Source organism: Branchiostoma floridae, chromosome 5 (assembly GCF_000003815.2).
Source record: "Branchiostoma floridae strain S238N-H82 chromosome 5, Bfl_VNyyK, whole genome shotgun sequence".
In the NCBI taxonomy this organism is placed as follows: domain Eukaryota; kingdom Metazoa; phylum Chordata; class Leptocardii; order Amphioxiformes; family Branchiostomatidae; genus Branchiostoma; species Branchiostoma floridae.
Genome location: NC_049983.1, coordinates 15,665,198 through 15,683,052, shown reverse-complemented (window position 1 = coordinate 15,683,052; position 17,855 = coordinate 15,665,198). Strand labels below are relative to the sequence as shown.

At 42.2% G+C, this 17,855-nt stretch overlaps 1 protein-coding gene across 2 annotated transcripts; it reads left to right on the top strand.

The window, feature by feature from the left end:
* The first annotated feature begins 864 nt into the window (after positions 1-864).
* Positions 865-17,244, top strand: LOC118416929 (probable G-protein coupled receptor No18). Of its 2 annotated transcripts, XM_035822237.1 has the most exons (5): positions 865-1,106; positions 4,586-4,843; positions 5,556-5,673; positions 12,619-12,966; positions 13,565-17,244. In XM_035822237.1, exons 2-5 carry the CDS (start codon positions 4,608-4,610, stop codon positions 14,399-14,401), a joined length of 1,539 nt encoding a protein of 512 aa, XP_035678130.1. In that variant the 5' UTR covers positions 865-1,106; positions 4,586-4,607; the 3' UTR covers positions 14,402-17,244. The 2 variants fall into 2 exon arrangements, with proteins under 2 accessions (XP_035678130.1, XP_035678131.1); XM_035822238.1 differs by lacking the exon at positions 865-1,106 and having other exon boundaries at positions 4,201-4,843.
* Positions 17,245-17,855: the final 611 nt, after the last annotated feature.

Below are 17,855 nucleotides of genomic sequence, written 5' to 3'. Positions count from 1 at the left end.
AGATTCAATATAGACAGTGCTGTCGAAAAAGTACTCTTCATCAGAAAAGGTTTGCAGCCAAAAAAATCATTTTTTTTTTACGTTTCCAACATAGGCAAAGTATAATAGATAAGTATACCAGTTAACGTTGCCTATATATAGCTATCTACGTATATATATGCAGAAAATGTTCAAAGTAAGATGTAGCGTTACCTCTTCCCCAGGCCCCATTTCCAATCGATGGGGACCATTGTGTGCCTATAATTAGATTCTTGTGACCTATATAAGGCAGTTTGAATTGAATGTGATTAATGAAGTATGATTTGAAGACAACAAAACACATAAAACCAACAAAAGACCCTTCTTCACCAATGATATTGGCATTGAGGTGCCATATATATGGCCTCCTTCGGTCAATATTGACCGTGGTAAAATCCTAATCGATCTAAGCCCTACGTCGACTGTGGCTTAACAGTTCTATGCGAGAATGACAGTTTCTGAAACACTGGGCACATCTGTAAGCTGACTCAGGTCTGTTGTAGAGTCCTTTTCGCAGGATCCACTTTTCTTTTACCGTGCGCATCAGTCTGGCTTCTCCTGATTTTAACTGCCTGGACGATGTGCATCTCCAGCTAGATCAGTCATTGGCAGGGTCCTCCCATTGCTCTGGGTGCATTGAGGTACCATGCATGCAATGAAAGGTCGCTCATGGGTTGCCGCCTCAATCAGCAGAAGCAAGGCGGCGCTCTCCGGTCAGATAACACTAGTCTCTACCGGTGCATAGTTGACCCACTCTACTGGCTCAGTCGTGAAGCTTTACTAAGCCTAACAGACCTTGTGCAGGGAGGATATCCCGGGCTTCTCGCTCTTTGCCAAGCCCGCAAGATAAGACGGCAGCAGACATCGAGTCGGGAGAGGCTAAGAAGAAAACGAGTCTGGAACTCACTAAAGTAAGCCTCTTAGAGCTCGGCGTGATTCAGCCGGCGGTCAGGGACCAGAAAGTGCCAAAGAAATTCCTTCGTCAGTAAGTTCTGAGCGCAGACTGGATTTCCATATCGAACGGTGCGGAGCTCTTGAAATATGTCGGTGACTGGACTTTTCAGCAAATGCACACATCAAAGAAAAAGGTGGGTAGAATGAAAAGTAAGGTTCCTAGTTTAGTATCTAGTTGATTTCGTACTTCTTGGTATTGCGAAAATATCTTCTTTCAGTCTTGGATGGATTTTCCTTTGTTTTATTGAACATTCTTGAGTAAATGTTCATGAGTAAATGTTCATTGCTTGTGGTCAGAAAAGAAGGCCCGTGCTGATAAAGCAGTTCAGTTTAGATGTCAAGAATTTATAAATGTGCAAAGTTCAAATGCCACTTTCTTGCGGCGTGGTTACATTCATCGTAGTATAGGCCGTGTACGATTCTGATGTCGTGGGATTTTCAAGCAGGCAACAACTGGAAATAGGATCTACATGTACGACTTTTGCAAGATCCAATACGTAAGAAGACAGCTGCGCGACTATCCCAAGAATGCTAGCTACCAATGTGCTATCGTACGACGTTCGTTCGTTCGTTCGTCCCATAGCCTTAGCAGTGGGGGCAGCACAACTTATGCTGACTCAACAGGCTTTTAGTCCCCTGGCGGCGCCTATCTCCTCTCCGGAGCAAACGACGATCGTAAGACAAACATAACAATGTTCCTAGTTATTATTGCAAAGGTATGATGATATGGTACATGTTAATTGAGTCTACGTCTAGCTGGATGCAAAAAAAAACTACAGTATGGTAAAACTATCCTTACATTTCGTGACCTACATGTAGACGTACAACATCGTTAAGAATTCAATCAAAGGCAAGCGTAATTTTATCTATCTTAACGAAATCAATAACCTGGGTCCTCTTCTTGTATTTAAGTCGTAGATTGCTTAAAAATGAAACCTGTGTATTGATTTCATTATTTGGGCAGTGGATATCGATTTCAGTATTTCATCATTTGTCTATCGATTCGGTAAGTTGAAGCTACATACAGAGTATATGAAAATGAATCATAAACAGGCATAACCCCAGTTACGTACTTTATCAAAATTATTAACTATCGTGGAGTGGAATATGTTATGACCAAGCACAGTAGGGGCATCTTCTCTGGATAGTTTTAAAGAACGCTTGTAGATAAACGTGCAAAAGTTAGGTGTGGCGGGTCCTTCGGTGTAATACAACCAGCTGCTGCCGCGCCGCGTGCCTGCGAAGCTGGTGTTACGCCGAAGGGCGGTTATACCAGCTATATAGATACAGATACAGATAAAATTGATAAATCTATGTCCATTTCTTCAATTATAGTTGTAGACAGTGACCTTTTCCAACTTGCGCTGTTCTAAGCTGATAACATCGTTGACTGTGTATCGATCTCCGCACACAGAGCGCCAGTCTGTATACATGGCTGTAGTAAGGTCTCCCGTGAGTCAATAGTCTAGTATTTACTTGTAGCGAGGGCCTGGCGACTAATTGGTCTTACAAAGGTCTAATGATGCTACCCGGAAATGCCATAGACCTGTTTGGATCATAGTGACTTATAGAAAACTGTGGTGAATCAGGATGCTAGGAGTCAACCTGCAGTCGATATAAACAAGTAAGCAACAGAGAGCTTAATACTTTTCATGTGAAGGAAGCAGGTCGATGCTAACCGACATGTTGATGTCCTTCATTTGCATTTCAAGTTGCCAATGGGTTATAGTTTAAGTGTACAAGTCGTTGGCTTTTTTTACCGTTATTGACATGTCCTTGACAAGTGTCTTCTAGTATTCTCTCTATGTGATGAGCTATAAACATGAGAGCGGTAATTTGAGTGGGTCATATGAACTTTACGTGTCGGAAAACGATTGAGCTGGAGTTTGAAGTTACCTTTTTTTGTAGGTTTTGTTCCACTAGCGAAAAATGCATTCATGTTTTCTTTGCTTTTTTCGTCCTTTGTGGGGGTATACCATTTGTACGCCTTAAATAGCGGATGATCGATAAAACGTGACATCGAGGTCACCCTTACCCAAAGGTACGGACCAGAATGGTTGGGGTTTTGCTTGTGAAAGAAAGTTATTTTTTCTGTTCCGTGCTTTCACATTGTGAGTGCGAGTATACCTCATTAATTGGATGGCGGTGTACCTTTCGTCTGTCATTTGTCTGTCCTTTTTTCTCATAAATGTCTACCAACGAAAACACCCGCCACCTATGACCTTTCCCAGGTCCGTCTTGAAATAACAAAGCGTTAATATCGAGCGGACAAAAACCTGTCACCCGTCTAAGTCCCGGTCGTGACTTGGGACAAACGAGACCAGCCTTTTCTTCGAAACAATCGCTTTTGTCGCCTTGCGTCATACATTCTGAGAGGCTAATATCCGGGTTTCGCGGAAGATAAAAACTTTCCATGAGTCACATAACCTTGCCCTCTCCCAGTAGAATACAGGCACGTTTGTCTGCTATAGCATTTCCGATGTCCTTCGATGCGTATATATGAAGAGAGACAGAACCACTGGGGATGGTTTCAACGCTGTGTATATCGGAGATAACAAACACATACATACCTGCATTTGCACACAAGCACGCAAAATAATACACTCACATTCACACACACGCACACACACACACAGGCTCGCAGGTGCGTCGAACACACATGCGCACAGACTCACGCACATAAACACTCACATTCACATACATTCACGCACAAACGCACACATACATACATACGCACAAACGCACACACACACACATACGCACACACACACACACACAAACACACACACACATGCATACACACACACACTCACACACGCGCGCATACGACGTATGCACTCACATTTCGACGCACATGACACAAACATAGAAACACTCCAGTACATCGAAAATACTCTTCACGTAGATGTGTGACTGAACTGATTTTGCGAGGCTTTGTGAGGCTTTATATGCCTATAGCTCTCTGTAGTTCCTATCCAGCTCGACACACTGCAAAAGAAAACCGAAGCCACACGTGTATACTACTGGGAGATGACCCTACTGCCCGCCCGCGGCACCTAGCCAACACAAGGTGACATATGGTTGTACAGATTAACTGGTAGACCCGCGCTCGCTTGGCACTCACTCTGATTACGTAACTCCTGACAACCTGACTTCCTAGTAGCCGTCTCGCACTGACAAACCGGTTCCGTATTTGTACGTCTTGCTGAATAGAAGAGATTTTTTACAGGGAAACGCACGCTATGTAGCGTTTTACATGCGTTGCACCGGGATTCCTGAATTCTTTGCCAGACTGTATGATTCTCGCGGCGGAGTCGAGGGTAATTAAGTTTGATGTTTTGACATACTTCGCATGGCTGCACCGGGGAGACGTCCTTAAGGGTCCATTAAAGGGTGACTACTCTTAAGTGCAGGGACGAGTGTAGTTTATCTGTGTCAGATGCAGTCAGGGGAGAAAATATACAGCCTGTGGTGTTAGTGTGTTGGTGAGGGACGGTATTCACACGAGCAAGTGCGGTCTGTGTGATCGTTATCGACCAGTTCACGCCTAGTAAAGCCGGGAACGTTACAAGGGCTGGGCTGATCTGTACCGTCCAACCTCCCGCCCTTACAGGTGAGGGCTTCCTTCCAAGAACATGTCGTGGAACACCACGATAGCGGACTTCGCGACGGATTTCCTCCCGACGACGGCGTACGACGGCAACGGCTCGTTCGGTGGGAATGTGACGGCGGTCGGGCCCGTGGACGGAGGGTCGGTGTGGACGGACGTGGCGCTGGGGATCGTGCTTGGCTCGCTGTGCCTACTGACCAGCGTGGGGAACGCCATGGTGCTACACGCCGTGCGCACCAACAGGGACCTGCAGACAGTCAGGTAAGGTGTATGTTTGTTTGTGTGTGTTTGTGTGTGTGTGTGTGTGTGTGTGTGTGTGTGTGTGTGTGTGTGTGTGTGTGTGTGTGTGTGTGTGTGTGTGTTTGTCTGTCTGCCTGTGCGTGCCCGTGCTGGGCTCGCTGGGCCTGCTGACCAGTGTGGGGAACACGATCGGGTGCTACACGCCGTGCGCACCAACAGGGACCTGCAGACAGTCAGGTAAGGTGTATGTTTGTTTGTGTGTGTGTGTGTGTGTGTGTGTGTGTGTGTCTGTCTGTCTGTCTGTCTGTCTGCCTGTGCGTGCCCGTGCTGGGCTCGCTGGGCCTGCTGACCAGTGTGGGGAACGCGATCGGGTGCTACACGCCGTGCGCACCAACAGGGACCTGCAGACAGTCAGCTAAGGTGTTTGTTTGTGTGTGTGTGTGTGTGTGTGTGTGTGTGTGTGTGTCCGTCTGTCTGTCTGTCTGTCTGTCTGTCTGTCTGTGCGTGCCCGCCCTGGGCTAGCTGTGCCTGCTGACCAGTGTAGGGAACGCCATGTGCATGTATGTGTTTGTCTATGCTGTGCGTAAGTGTATATCCGTGTGTCTATGTGACTGCGTGTCTGTGTTTGGGTGAATGAAAAGCAATATAGCTAAACGCGTAATGATCCCATTGTAAGATATATCAGAATTACTCAAGATTCTGTTTTAACTTATGCCTTGTGCTTCATCATCAGTAATTTCTTCATCGTGAGCCTGGCCGTATCTGACCTGGCTGTCGGGACGGTCGTCATGCCGCTCAGTACCGTCAACATCGTCGCTCACCAGTGGGTCCTGGGGCTACCGGTCTGCCAGGTACGGGCTTTTCAGTGCCTATTATCCGTATCAATGATAGAAACACTACTCTCCAAGCAGACGTTTGGCTCCATTTGTTTTTGTTTTATGACGTTTTTAAGGCATTTTTATCGGGCTTTTTATTTTATACTGTTTTTTATGCATCGTGGCCTAACGGAGCGGGAGCCTAACCTCTGCTTGGAGAGTAAGAGAAACAACAATATTGGTACTAGCCACACGCATTAGTCTGTGTATACTACAGGTGGGTAACCAGGTGGTTGCTCATCGCTTGATTTATTATGTCGAGTACAGGCTGCCCTTCAATCGTATGGCTGGTAAAGGGGATTTTTATGTAACGTAGTAGTTTTACAAGCTGTGTAAGAAGACTGGGTGCTAAGTTTGATCAACAGCCTTGCATGCTCTTATAAGAATGATTTGTGGATTCTCTACTTGGGTCTTTTTTCTAAATATTCTAATTTCCTTTTTCCGAGGTTTACTCGGTCGTATTAATAGCTACCACTGCGGGACAGCAATATTTAGTTTGCAGTTTGTTCTCACGTTAGATAAGGATCACGTTAAAGAAATGAGTGTACAGATAACAGAAAAACTTGAGTGATCTTACAGCAACAAAGCAGTCTTAACGTTCTTGTAAAGTTCTGCCATACAAAACAGTACAAGTTTACAAAATACAGCAAATTCTCAACGACTGACCGATTGCGGAATCTATGTATCCATTTGCTGCAGTACATTGTAGCTTTTTGCAAGCCGTCAACCAAGCGAAACGTAAAAGACGTCGAATTCTGCCTACATCTGAAACTAATAAAAGTGACAGTTGGGTTTTCTCGTAACCACAGATAAATGGCGATACACATAAACAGTAAGTTGATCTATGGTTACTACACTCACTCACGGACCTGCTGATAAACAGGGTACAAACGTCTCAAGCGAAAGGTCGGGACACCGGGTCTTGAAAATCTCAAAATTCTCTTGGTGGTTTTATTTTTTTCTTATTCAACAGGCGTTTACCGTTGTGGTACAACCGTAGTACCGTACCAACGATTTTTTTGTTTCAAGCGCGATCTTAATTTAAAAGCCTGGAAAAACATCCAATCCTAACGTGAAATTAAGTTCTTACTAAGATAAGCTGATCTACAGTGCGCTCTGGTCCATCTTTCAACAACCATCTGACAGTGTTTGCTTGCCGTCCGCTAACCTTTCACTAGAGATACTCGAAAGCCTGACGCCCCGGGACTAATAGCTTAGAGTGAGTGCTGACAGCAAACAACAGACTGCCACACATACACACGTACAGTACCTGTATAAATCTGTATTGTCTCTATGTGACAGTTCATAAATTACTGACATACTTTAAGTACTTCATAGTCAGCTTATGGAATTAAAAGTTAGCCTGTCAATGACTGTGTTTTTCTTTTGTAGATTTTGTGTCCTTTTCACTTAAGCATGCATTACTATATCATTCGATGACAAGCAAAACATTGTGTTGTTCGATCTTTTCATTGTAGAAATTGATGCTAGTGGCTCAGACGCACTTGGATATGCATGTCTGTGATAGAATAACACTTGACGTGGCATTTTAGAATTGAAACGCCATTTTGCTTTGATTAAGGATATCATGTGCAGGAAAGTTTGCAACTGCTTGAAAACGTTTTTCATTTGAAAACAATGATAAAGCATTTTTATCCATCAAAATGTGTTATATACTGTATTATACATCTTAGGTTTAGGTATATTTGACTTGAAGAATTTGTTTATCGCTCTAAATGCCATGTTCTCTCTAAAGCGGCTCACACTTGAACTTTAGGCCGCGTGACATATTGTCAAAACTTCAGTTTCGGTCCGTTTTTTTATTGCCTGAATCTCTTGATTTGGGTCGCTGAATTTCAAAATAACCAGAGATTCCAGTGTATTGATCTCCTGAAAGTCGACTCTATCATATTGGTGAACATCTAGCTTCCAACAGGCCCTCGGCTACGGGGGTGCTGGCATCGTAGAATTCGGGAAATTGGCCAGGGGAGTAGGGTTACATTCATGTTTCCCCTCCGGCAGACCAACTCCTCTGGTAGCAAAACACGCCTGGCAAATTATTCCCCCTATAATAGCCAACGTAGTCAGTCTGATAGAGACTAGTGAACATCGGCCTATCACTGAAAGTCGCGCAGCAATTCTCACAGTGATTTCGAGGCCCACTAGACTAGGGGATAAGGGGCAAAATGACTGTGACAACGGCCGTGAAAATGTCCCTTCAAATTTAGACTCGCTATATTTCACTGCTGTTTGACACCTCTTTAACAAGATGTTCCTTTCTTATATGTCCATGTGTCACTCCTAGAATAGAAGACATCGATTTTGGACAGGAAGCTAGAGTGTGTCGGCATTTCTCTCAATCAATATCTGTCTTGTCCCTTTTAGTCAATATATCACAGCTGCCACCTTCCTTTACTTTGATGTTCGCTTCTCCTATAAGAGCGTTATTCGTCTAAATTCATATCTTATTGCCCTCAAATATTACGTGCATTAATAGTTATTGAGGTTTATATAGGATTATCATAAAGCCAGATGGAGTTGGCCAATCATAGGCCCCCATTTCCTATGGTTTATCAGACCGTAACATCAAAAGTGTGCGGTTATTAGAATAACCGCACACTTTTTGGACCGCACCATTATAGAGGGGATATGACGCTAATACTAGTGTTATGTATTTATCAATTATGATCTATTAAACAGCGTATTGTACTTTATTTCGAACAATTTATGTTAAAATACAACACAATTAAAAAGATATAAATGATTCTTAAACAGAAAAAGATTAAACATGATTTTCAACACCCCCACTGAACAAAACCAAAAATTTCCAGACTTCTCTTCGGGGTATTAGAACACGAATCTTGTTCGATCTGATGTGATCGAACAGAACGGGCACTTTATCGGGGGTCACCCGCGGTCATCCGCAGGTTGTTACAGTAAACACACAGAAAACGCCCTGTGTCAGTTGGATAGACTGTATGTGTCAGTTGGATAGGCTATATGATAATAACGTTAATGCCCCGCCTTTTCCTCGGTGTATATGGTGAGATAATCCCTGGTCAGGTGTGATAACCACCGAATAAACCAGCGAATAAACCACCAAGGGTTAATGCACCTCGTGGCGGGGCATTAACCCTTTATTATTAGCTACAAAGTCATTTTCGTATAAATGACAATTGGACAAGTATGGCAAATCCTTGTAAGACGTTCTATTTTCACTGCGTTGTGCGTTTGCGTCGTACGACCGTTGCGGACCACTTAAGCTTTACACTCAAAACGGCCGCTTCCTGGGAAATGTGGCAGGTGCTGTTCAGGTCTCTTGCTCTACTATACTCCAGACAAATATGTAGCGACTTGAATGAAGCGTAATCTAAAATCGTTTCAGTTGGAGGCCTCTCAATCGTCTTTATAAGGGCTAGGTCACTTTTGTCGAACGATTGCCTGACGATGAAAAAAAAAACATTCTCGGGATAAAAATTAGTCGTATGTGTGTTGTCTCAAATTAAGTTGCCTTGTTGTAACATTCTACGACAGAAAAATCGCACGACGACGTATGGTGAAAGTGGTCGCGCCATTAACTGCATTGTTCGGATCGTTTTAGCGCCTTTTTTCTTTTCATTATTGAAATATACATATAATAATTCAAATAAAGGGACAAGGACAAAGTGACGGCAGACTCAAGTTACACCCAACTTATTTTAGCGCCGCCACTTATACAAGAATTAAAAATAATATAATACGCAAGACTATAATAAATAAATACTTACAAATATATATACAGTGAGCGTGAGTCACCCCCCCCCCCCCCTACCGAAAAAAATAAAACGGAAAGTGATACCTGAAACTAAAGGCGTTTTGTTAATGTAATATAAACATATGTGGCCATTATAATTTTACAGCTGACGTTAAAAGGACAGGAAACACTACCACATAAAATTAACATTTGTTTGGCATCGTTTGAGACTATCAAAATCAAATAAATGTTCAAAAATCCCAAAGAGCTTGCCAAAGAAAATTTTTCGCACTGTATCTAGCACAGACACGTCCTTTCAGTTCTCGAAAGAACATGGCTTTCCATTACTACAACCATGACATTCTGCGAGGTCAAAAACAAGCCAGTTACGGTCAAAACATCCGTGGTGTTGATCTTCGCCGCTCGGCTGGTGCACGACTTATAAGGGCGGTAAGATTTCTCCAAGAAGGCCAGTACACTTAAGGAGATTACGACAGATTTAAGGGACCCGGAATGTTGACTGATAGAAAACGAGAACTCAATTGTCCTACTTTTCACTCCTGCAGAAATATGCTTTGAACATTTTTTTCAAGTCGAATATTACTACAAACATTTTAGAGATAAAACAATCGTAAAAAGTCGTAATATGACAAAAACACAATAAAGTAGGTCAGAGAAGCTCTTTATAACCAGAAAAGAAAGTCACGACGGGGAAACCAGAAAATTTCATTGGAAAACCGAAAGCTAAATATTTCAATAACTATATTTTATGACATTTAAAACGTATTATATTAGACCTAGTCATAGATCCGTGACAACGAAGGTACCTTGTATCTGCTTGGAGATTACTATTGGCAAGGCCTAGGTGATCTTTATTTATTTGTTCATTCAATCGTAAAAACTTTTGGGTGGCCCCTACGGCAAGCAAGGGATGCTGATTTCAAAAGGCGTACAGAAAACACAGTACACAGATAACGTAACAAATATCAAACGTAGATACAGAGATTGAAATCATACACAATGATACATTATACAACGTAACAAGGCAAAACTATATATATAAACAGAACCAAGTCATCATATCAAAGTCATGATTCAGGAACGATGATCCTTTAAGTTAACCATTCGAGTCCGATACCGTCTGAGGTCAGAGGTCTTGATCTACAGCTGTTATGAAAACCTACTGTAAGAACCTGTCCTATGTTGTCTAGCAGTTGATTTTAAGTAGATTGTACCCGTGTAAACAAATGTTCGGTCTCCAGCTGTACGCGTAGCTCAGTGAAGATCGTATCTTACCAAGCCCGGGTTGTTTACCTGTTACCGCTGGGTACATATTGACAACAACAACAACAAGACAGCCTCCTAATTAACAACTCTGAGTAAACAGAGAAAGATACTCCATTAGCCAAAAGTACCACTGTGCGTGGTGGACTTTCAGGTCAGCCTATTTATAACATTTTTGTCATTTCAAAAAGTTGTTTTTTCTTCTTCGAAAAACGTGATAACTATGTTTACACATGATGGGCTCTTACAAAGGTAAAAGCATTCTTGTGCAATTGGGCAAAAATATTACAATGCTCTTGCGTTTTTTAAAGGACGTCATGCTTAGAATGCAGTCTACGAATGCTTTACGCTTTGCCAATGTATTGTGCGCGACTTGGCGTTTACTGTACAGTACATGTGGAACAACAATTTCCAGAAACGATGACTACATGAATACTTCAGTTCAGTTTACGTCACTGTAAACGGTATGACACGCACAAATGCCTTTGTAAGTAGCAAAGGACACGTATGCGTAGCACTACCGTAGTACGCAAGCAGCATGCTTGATGTCATTTGGAATACTAGGTCCACCGCTTGTACATTGTATTTAGCATCAACCGTGGCGGTGACAGTCTATTTATATGTAGTATGATTATGCATCTTCAGTGATCCCGAGGTGTGCATACTTCAGATATACAGGTGTTCAAAACTTTTTTATGGGTTATTATATTTCTACCTGCCCGGAAATACATCGATTCACTGCAACGCTAATAAAACAATGAGGCCGTATATCACTACACTCACGGCACCGGTGCGGCACTGTGGTGTTCGTTCACTGTGGCACTGTGCTGTTTTCCTATTCTACAGGCTAGAAATTGTGTAATACGTAAATGTATGACTTAGAAGACAAAAAAAATGCACGAAAAGTAAGAAAATTCGTTCTTTATTTCTGAAATAAGTTGAGTGATGTTTTGAACTCCGCAGTACCGCACCGGTTCCCCAAGTGCAGTGAGATACCACATTTCGTGTTCCTATGAGAGGAAAATTCTTCTTCTTTTGTGGCTATTTACACGCTCTGCGTAGTTTTCTCATCTAAACCCGAATATTCAGTACAACAGTTACCGGCAGATGCTTCCGGCAAAACAACCCAAGCTTTTTTCAAGGACATCTGCTGTCTATAAGACTAAAGAACCGATAAATCCTTAGGATCTTCAGATATTAAGAAAGTCATAACAATGTTTGCCACACTAAAACGCCTTGGAGACGAGAACACTCTGGTTGAGCTCTCACAGCTTTACATGAGATGAACGATATCGGACCAATCTAATATCCGGGGATTTCTTCAAGGTGATATGGTTCCTCGAGGATTTGTGACTTAGGTCTGCAGAGAAATCTAGCTCCCTTCGGAGCAGATAGACAGAAAGAGAGTGTCAATTACTTCTTTTATTCGATAATATGTCTTAACTACAAAGTACTTTTCTCAAAGTACGTTGTAAGTGTGTATGTGTGTATGAAGCATTAAAACCTTAAGTTACGTTTGTCACTAGAAATCATGTAAACCGTTAGAGAAAGATCACTAAAATTTGTTATGATAAAAAGTGCCGATTCAGCGATGCACATCTTTATTAAGTTACTAGGACGTGTGACATAAGTCATAACATTTTACGCTGAGTAGAATTTGAAGGGAATGTCCCTAGCCAAAGGTAGCTACTCATTTTCATTGTCGAGTACAATGTATTGAAAACGGTATGCCTTTCCCAATGGCGCAATATTCCAGTGTAATATTAATATATACGGTCTTCATCTAAGATTATGACACGACAAAAAGAAAAGGATAGTGCACACATTGGGTTCAAACCCGAGTCAAGATTTGATGTTTTATGAATACAGAATATTTGTTCTAATCAATGGCTTTGTTACTGCAGGTGTGGCTGTCTGTAGACTACGTGGCCTCCACAGCCTCCATCTTCAACCTCTTCGTCCTCAACCTGGACCGCTATTGGTCCGTCACCACTCCTCTCAAGTACATGCGCAAGCGCACGAAGCGGCGAGCCATGGCGTTCATCGCGCTGGTGTGGGGCGTGTCGGCACTCTGGATCATCCCCATCGTCGGTTGGCACGCCTTCGAGTTCGGCGGCGTTCGGAAGGTTCCGGGCGACGTCTGCGACACGGAGTTCAACGCCAACTGCACCTTTAAAGTCATCACGTCACTCTTCAACTTCTACTTCCCCATGATCCTCATGAGTGTCATCTACGCGCAGATCTACAACAAGGTCTGTTTGTTGTTCATTAGTTTGTTTGTTTTCTTGTTATCATTGTTTCTTGTTATTATTGTTATTGTTGTTTCAAATGTTCTGGTAGTGATTGCTATCATTACTCTCATCCGCTGCAATATCTTAACACAAAACATGAGTTCGAAAATCTGACGACTACGTGAAATATATCTCAAGGTCTTGAGTGTGTCTTCTTTATCTAGTTCATCAATTATGAAAATTTTTGATTAACATTACATGTGTCGATTGATAACTTCCTGTTACTCGACTGTAGACTGACAAACGTATCTAAATTAGAACATAGGGCTGCGAAAACACATCTCTGTGAGCTGTGTCTGTCAGCTGTTGAATAAGGTTCATAAATGACTAATTCTACCAACTGTGAACTCCACTTTCTGTCACTTCTGCAACTCTGACCTTTTGTCCTACCTCTCTATCTTTAGGGGGCCGTAACTAACTATAGCATATATGGGAATAACCATGAAGATACAGACACATAAATGGACTCACACAACGAAGGCAAATTATCCGTCCATTTGAGTTAATTTATATATTATTACTCACGCACCGTACCTTTACATTTAAAAATGTTTTTCAGGTCCGCAAGCGGCACAAGAACCTGAGCGTGCACATCTCCAGAGGGTCCGTGCCGACCGAGAACGATATCAAGATGCACGAAGGTCTCAGAAGATCCTCCACGTCAGAACTACAACGTCTTAGAACCAGGCGCGGGTCTTGCGTCGGCGACAAGATCAGAGGGCCGTCCCCGGAGCAGAAGTCGCCTGCAAAGTCTTGTAACGGTCCGCGGGGGCAGCCGGTGGCAGTCCTGGCCAAGATGTCCTCCCCAAACAACACCATCCAGTCTGTGATAGACACATTACCTCCTGATGACGGGAAATATCTTTCCGTGGACAAGACGGACTCCGGAGACAGTCGGCGCTCCTCGGCCGAGATGCCGCCTATCCCCGAAGACGGGTCCGCCCTGAAGAGCGAGAGAAAGAGCAGCAAGCTGAGCTGGCCGGGCGGGAGACTCAGTCCGCGGAAATCCATCGCAGATCTGCAAGGCTCTCCCAGTAAACAAGGGTCGACGAAAAAGAGACTAAGCCTCACCCGCGGAAGCCTTCTTCGGCGAATGAACTTGAAGAATCGCTCGCGAATGCACTCTGAACGGAAGGCGGCGAAGCAGCTCGGGATTCTGATGGGGTGCTTCGTTGCGTGTTGGCTGCCGTATTCCATCCTTTTCGTGGCGTTTTGTAACAGCGGCGACATCAGCGAAGATATTCTGATCGGCGCCACGTGGCTGGGGTACATCAACTCTACAATGAACCCTTTTCTCTACCCGCTCTGTAATGATAACTTCAAACGTGCGTTTAGAAAGATGTTGGGTTGTGGTGACGGCTCGAACCTACAGAACAGTACCACCTCTCGTTTATAGTCTAGTCATCGATGAAGGTTAGACATCCGGTAGTAAGATAAGGTGACAGTTACTCAAGAATTTCAGAAAAATTGGAAAATATCAGACGTCTCAGAGATCATTCAATGCTCTATCCACGTCTAGCCGCTTTCACTCAATTTCCAGTTACTTGAGTAACTGATACCTTGTGTTTGTAAACAAAGATCGTATGATTCTTTGAAAATATATGGGGGATTTGTGATTGTCTGACGCGATGTGAAGATATCATATTTAAAAACGGTATTCCATACACAATATATGCGTTAGGAATGGAATAAAAATCTTTGTTTCCGTATATTTATTTGAGAGATAGAATATCCTCTGCGTTCGAAGTACTGAAGCATGTAGCTCAGCTGTCCAGGTAGATGGTAGCCTCATTTTTAGCTGCAGCCTTTTTGAAATGGCGACGGGAATGTGAAACTTCAATATTAGTTCTAACCACTTGTGTATTGGACTTCAAAAAAAGTTCCTAAGTGATGGTAGTTCATTATTAGGAAGGTGCAACTCTTTTTATTTCAACACACAAAGAGAATAGGGGTGATAATGTGCATAATTTCAAGTGTAGATACGTTTGTTCTCAATTTATGTCTGTAGATTGTCGTAGCTGAAACCAAAAGTAACGTTTTAGTGTTGTTCCTGTCAAAGAATAGATAGATAGAACCATACTCTTTAGACTCACCGGAAAACATGGTTATATGTCAGCTTTTACAGATGTCTTTGATTTTGTTTTATTTTATTTTGTTTGTCTGTGTACAAACCAGGAGAGCTTGCCTTTTGTCAAAAAATAATAACTGACGAAAATGACCAACTTAATGTTCATCAGCCTTTTGGCTCTTTTCTTCCTATGATCGTGATGTGCCTTTAGACAGATGTAACCAGGTAATAGGCCTTTGTAATGTGAGGTAATGTTGATCACACTTTAGATAAATCTAGTATATAGTAGAGTGGATTCATTCCTCATACTACTGACATCTTGCACAATGTAGTCGTCCCTCAGTTTGACATCTGGAGCCGCATAGTTCGAGTTTTTAACTTTTATTCAGCCTATTTAGCCTCTAGCCACTGAAGAAGCTGCACATAACAAAATTGGTTTGGCCGACGGGCTGAATAAAAGTTCAAAACTTGAACTATGTGGCTCCAGATGTCTTACTGTGGGACGACTGCAGTGTGTCGGTAGCTTGAGGAATAAATCCACTCTACCACTATAGACGCTATAGATAAATCTGCCGCCGAAGTCGCTCAATCATGATGCCCCTTTTCATCGAGGCGATGGGCCTGAGGTAACCATTCTTTGGCCAAAAATATAGGAAGTTTGAAGACATTTCATGTTGATCACGGGTTTAAGAGGTGACTTTTGTACGTTATGTGTGTTTGTCGTCTTTGGATGCCTACTCCTGCATCGTGGATCGTATTGAATTTATAAAGTCAAAAGTCATAAAAATTCCATTTTTGTCGCTTATCAATGACGATTCAGTGGGTTCTGTACCGTGAGTGTTCTGTATTAAATTATGTATAGTTGTTGCAGAACGTGCAATATTATTATAAGAAGTCGCTAATATCGGAATTTCGAATGTTTCTGCCATTTAAGTAAGCAAAAGCCAATGTTATGTTGCATCTTTGAAAATAATGAAATACAAAAAATGTAATGAATTTCGTTTTCACTCCAATTTTTCTTTGTTTGCTTGTTTGTTTCTTCGTTTCTGTTTTACTCATAATTTTTATGGTTTTTATCATATTCTACTACAAACGATGTCATGTAGTGTCAAACTTGCCCGTACTGTCAATATGTATACAGCCAAAAAAACGTATTCATTTTAGAAATATTACGAAGTTGAAAGATACACATCTACATTTAGAGATGATACATTTCATTCCCAACAAGGCAATATGCCAAACAGATCAAAATTACTCCCACACTAACGCCATAGCTTTTCTTGACCTCCCCTCAGCTGGTTGATTTTTTTTTCGGTTATAGTACAAGATGGTAACGTTACATGTGTGCGACAGAAAATATTGTATTTCTTCGTTTTATGACAAATGTTTAAATGTTGGGTATCCGGTACATTGTTCGATTCTATATTTCAAGGATTGTCTACGAAATGTTTGATGGTGAAATCGTGAAATTTTAGCGTTACGATTAATAAAGAAACCGGAAACTTTGTTCAATTTTAGTTATCATCTTGTTGCATATCAATTACACGGGTCACATTCGTCAAAGGCCGTTGTACGGATTTAATGTCTTAAATTTTCCAAGCAGGTTGTGACAGAACCAACTGCTAACTGTGATCGAAGACCGTCTTTTCCATAAGAAGACTAAATCTTATACAACACATGCACGAATGACGTCAGTTTTCGACCGTACGACAGTCTAACGGCGAATGTGATCAGGCTACTACTGTCTTTATCTGTGTCTATATAGCCGGTATGACCGTCCTTCTATGATGCACGGCTAGCTTCTGTATCTGTATCTGTATAGCCGGTTTGACGTCCTTGGCGTAACACACGAGCTTTAATGACCAATCTTGTGCAATAGCCAATAGTGGCTTATTTCTTGGTATATGTTTCTAATGGTGTCAAATGAAGAATTGGTCATTTTAATAGATACGATGTCGGAAAAGAAGTCCCTTTAAGCATAACATGTTGCAAACTTGTGCGCTGTTCTTATATATTAACCTTGCAAATTTCTTATCAGCAGAACAAAACTGTTCGAAAAAGTACATTTTTTTTGTTTGAACATTGAATATCAAGTAATTCAGTCTATTGAAATTCAGTGCAAGTCAGTAACTGGTATCATGGTGTGAATATTCTACAAATAAAGAATTGTTGGATCGTCTGTACCACTGTGTAAAGTAATTTTGTATTCAAATGTCCGCCGCACAATGCCTGCATTGATATTGATAGCTTTTCTCTGTTCACTCCATATGAAAACTAATCTCCAAGCAGATCTTGCTGTGGCAAATGGGAAGGAGTTTGGCCGACAGAGGAGTGTTATTCGCAGTGGCCAATAACACTCCTCTGCCGGCTAAACTCCTTCGGAGTCCTTCCCATTTGCCACAGCAAGATCTGCTTGGAGATTAACAAAAACGAATTCCTTGTCACACATACAGGACGTTCCCAAGACATGCTCAATCTCTAATTTCCAAGCAGATCCTACGGTAGCATAAGATAGTGTCAAAAGCTGCCAGCCGTGGAGGGAAGCTGGCCTAGGAGTGTTTATGCGACCGGAGGTGCCCGTTTGTCTCCCTTTGGCCGGCTATACTCCTTGGCCAGCTTTGATACTATCTTATGGCACAGTAGGATCTGCTTGGAGACTACTCAATCTCCGCAACCAAGGGCAAGGTCGCTGTTGAGTTGGCAGTTAGCCTTGAATCCATTTTTTCTAGCTTCAGTCCGCTCTTCTAATTGCATACAAGAAAGATTGCATGGCTTAAAATTC

Coding starts and splice junctions, on each gene's coding strand:
- LOC118416929 (XM_035822237.1), top strand. CDS start 4,608: ATGTCGTGGAACACCACGATAGCGGACTTCGCGACGGATTTCCTCCCG. Junction 4,844..5,555: donor AGGGACCTGCAGACAGTCAG/GTAAGGTGTATG, acceptor CTTCATCATCAG/TAATTTCTTCATCGTGAGCC. Junction 5,674..12,618: donor TGGGGCTACCGGTCTGCCAG/GTACGGGCTTTT, acceptor TTGTTACTGCAG/GTGTGGCTGTCTGTAGACTA.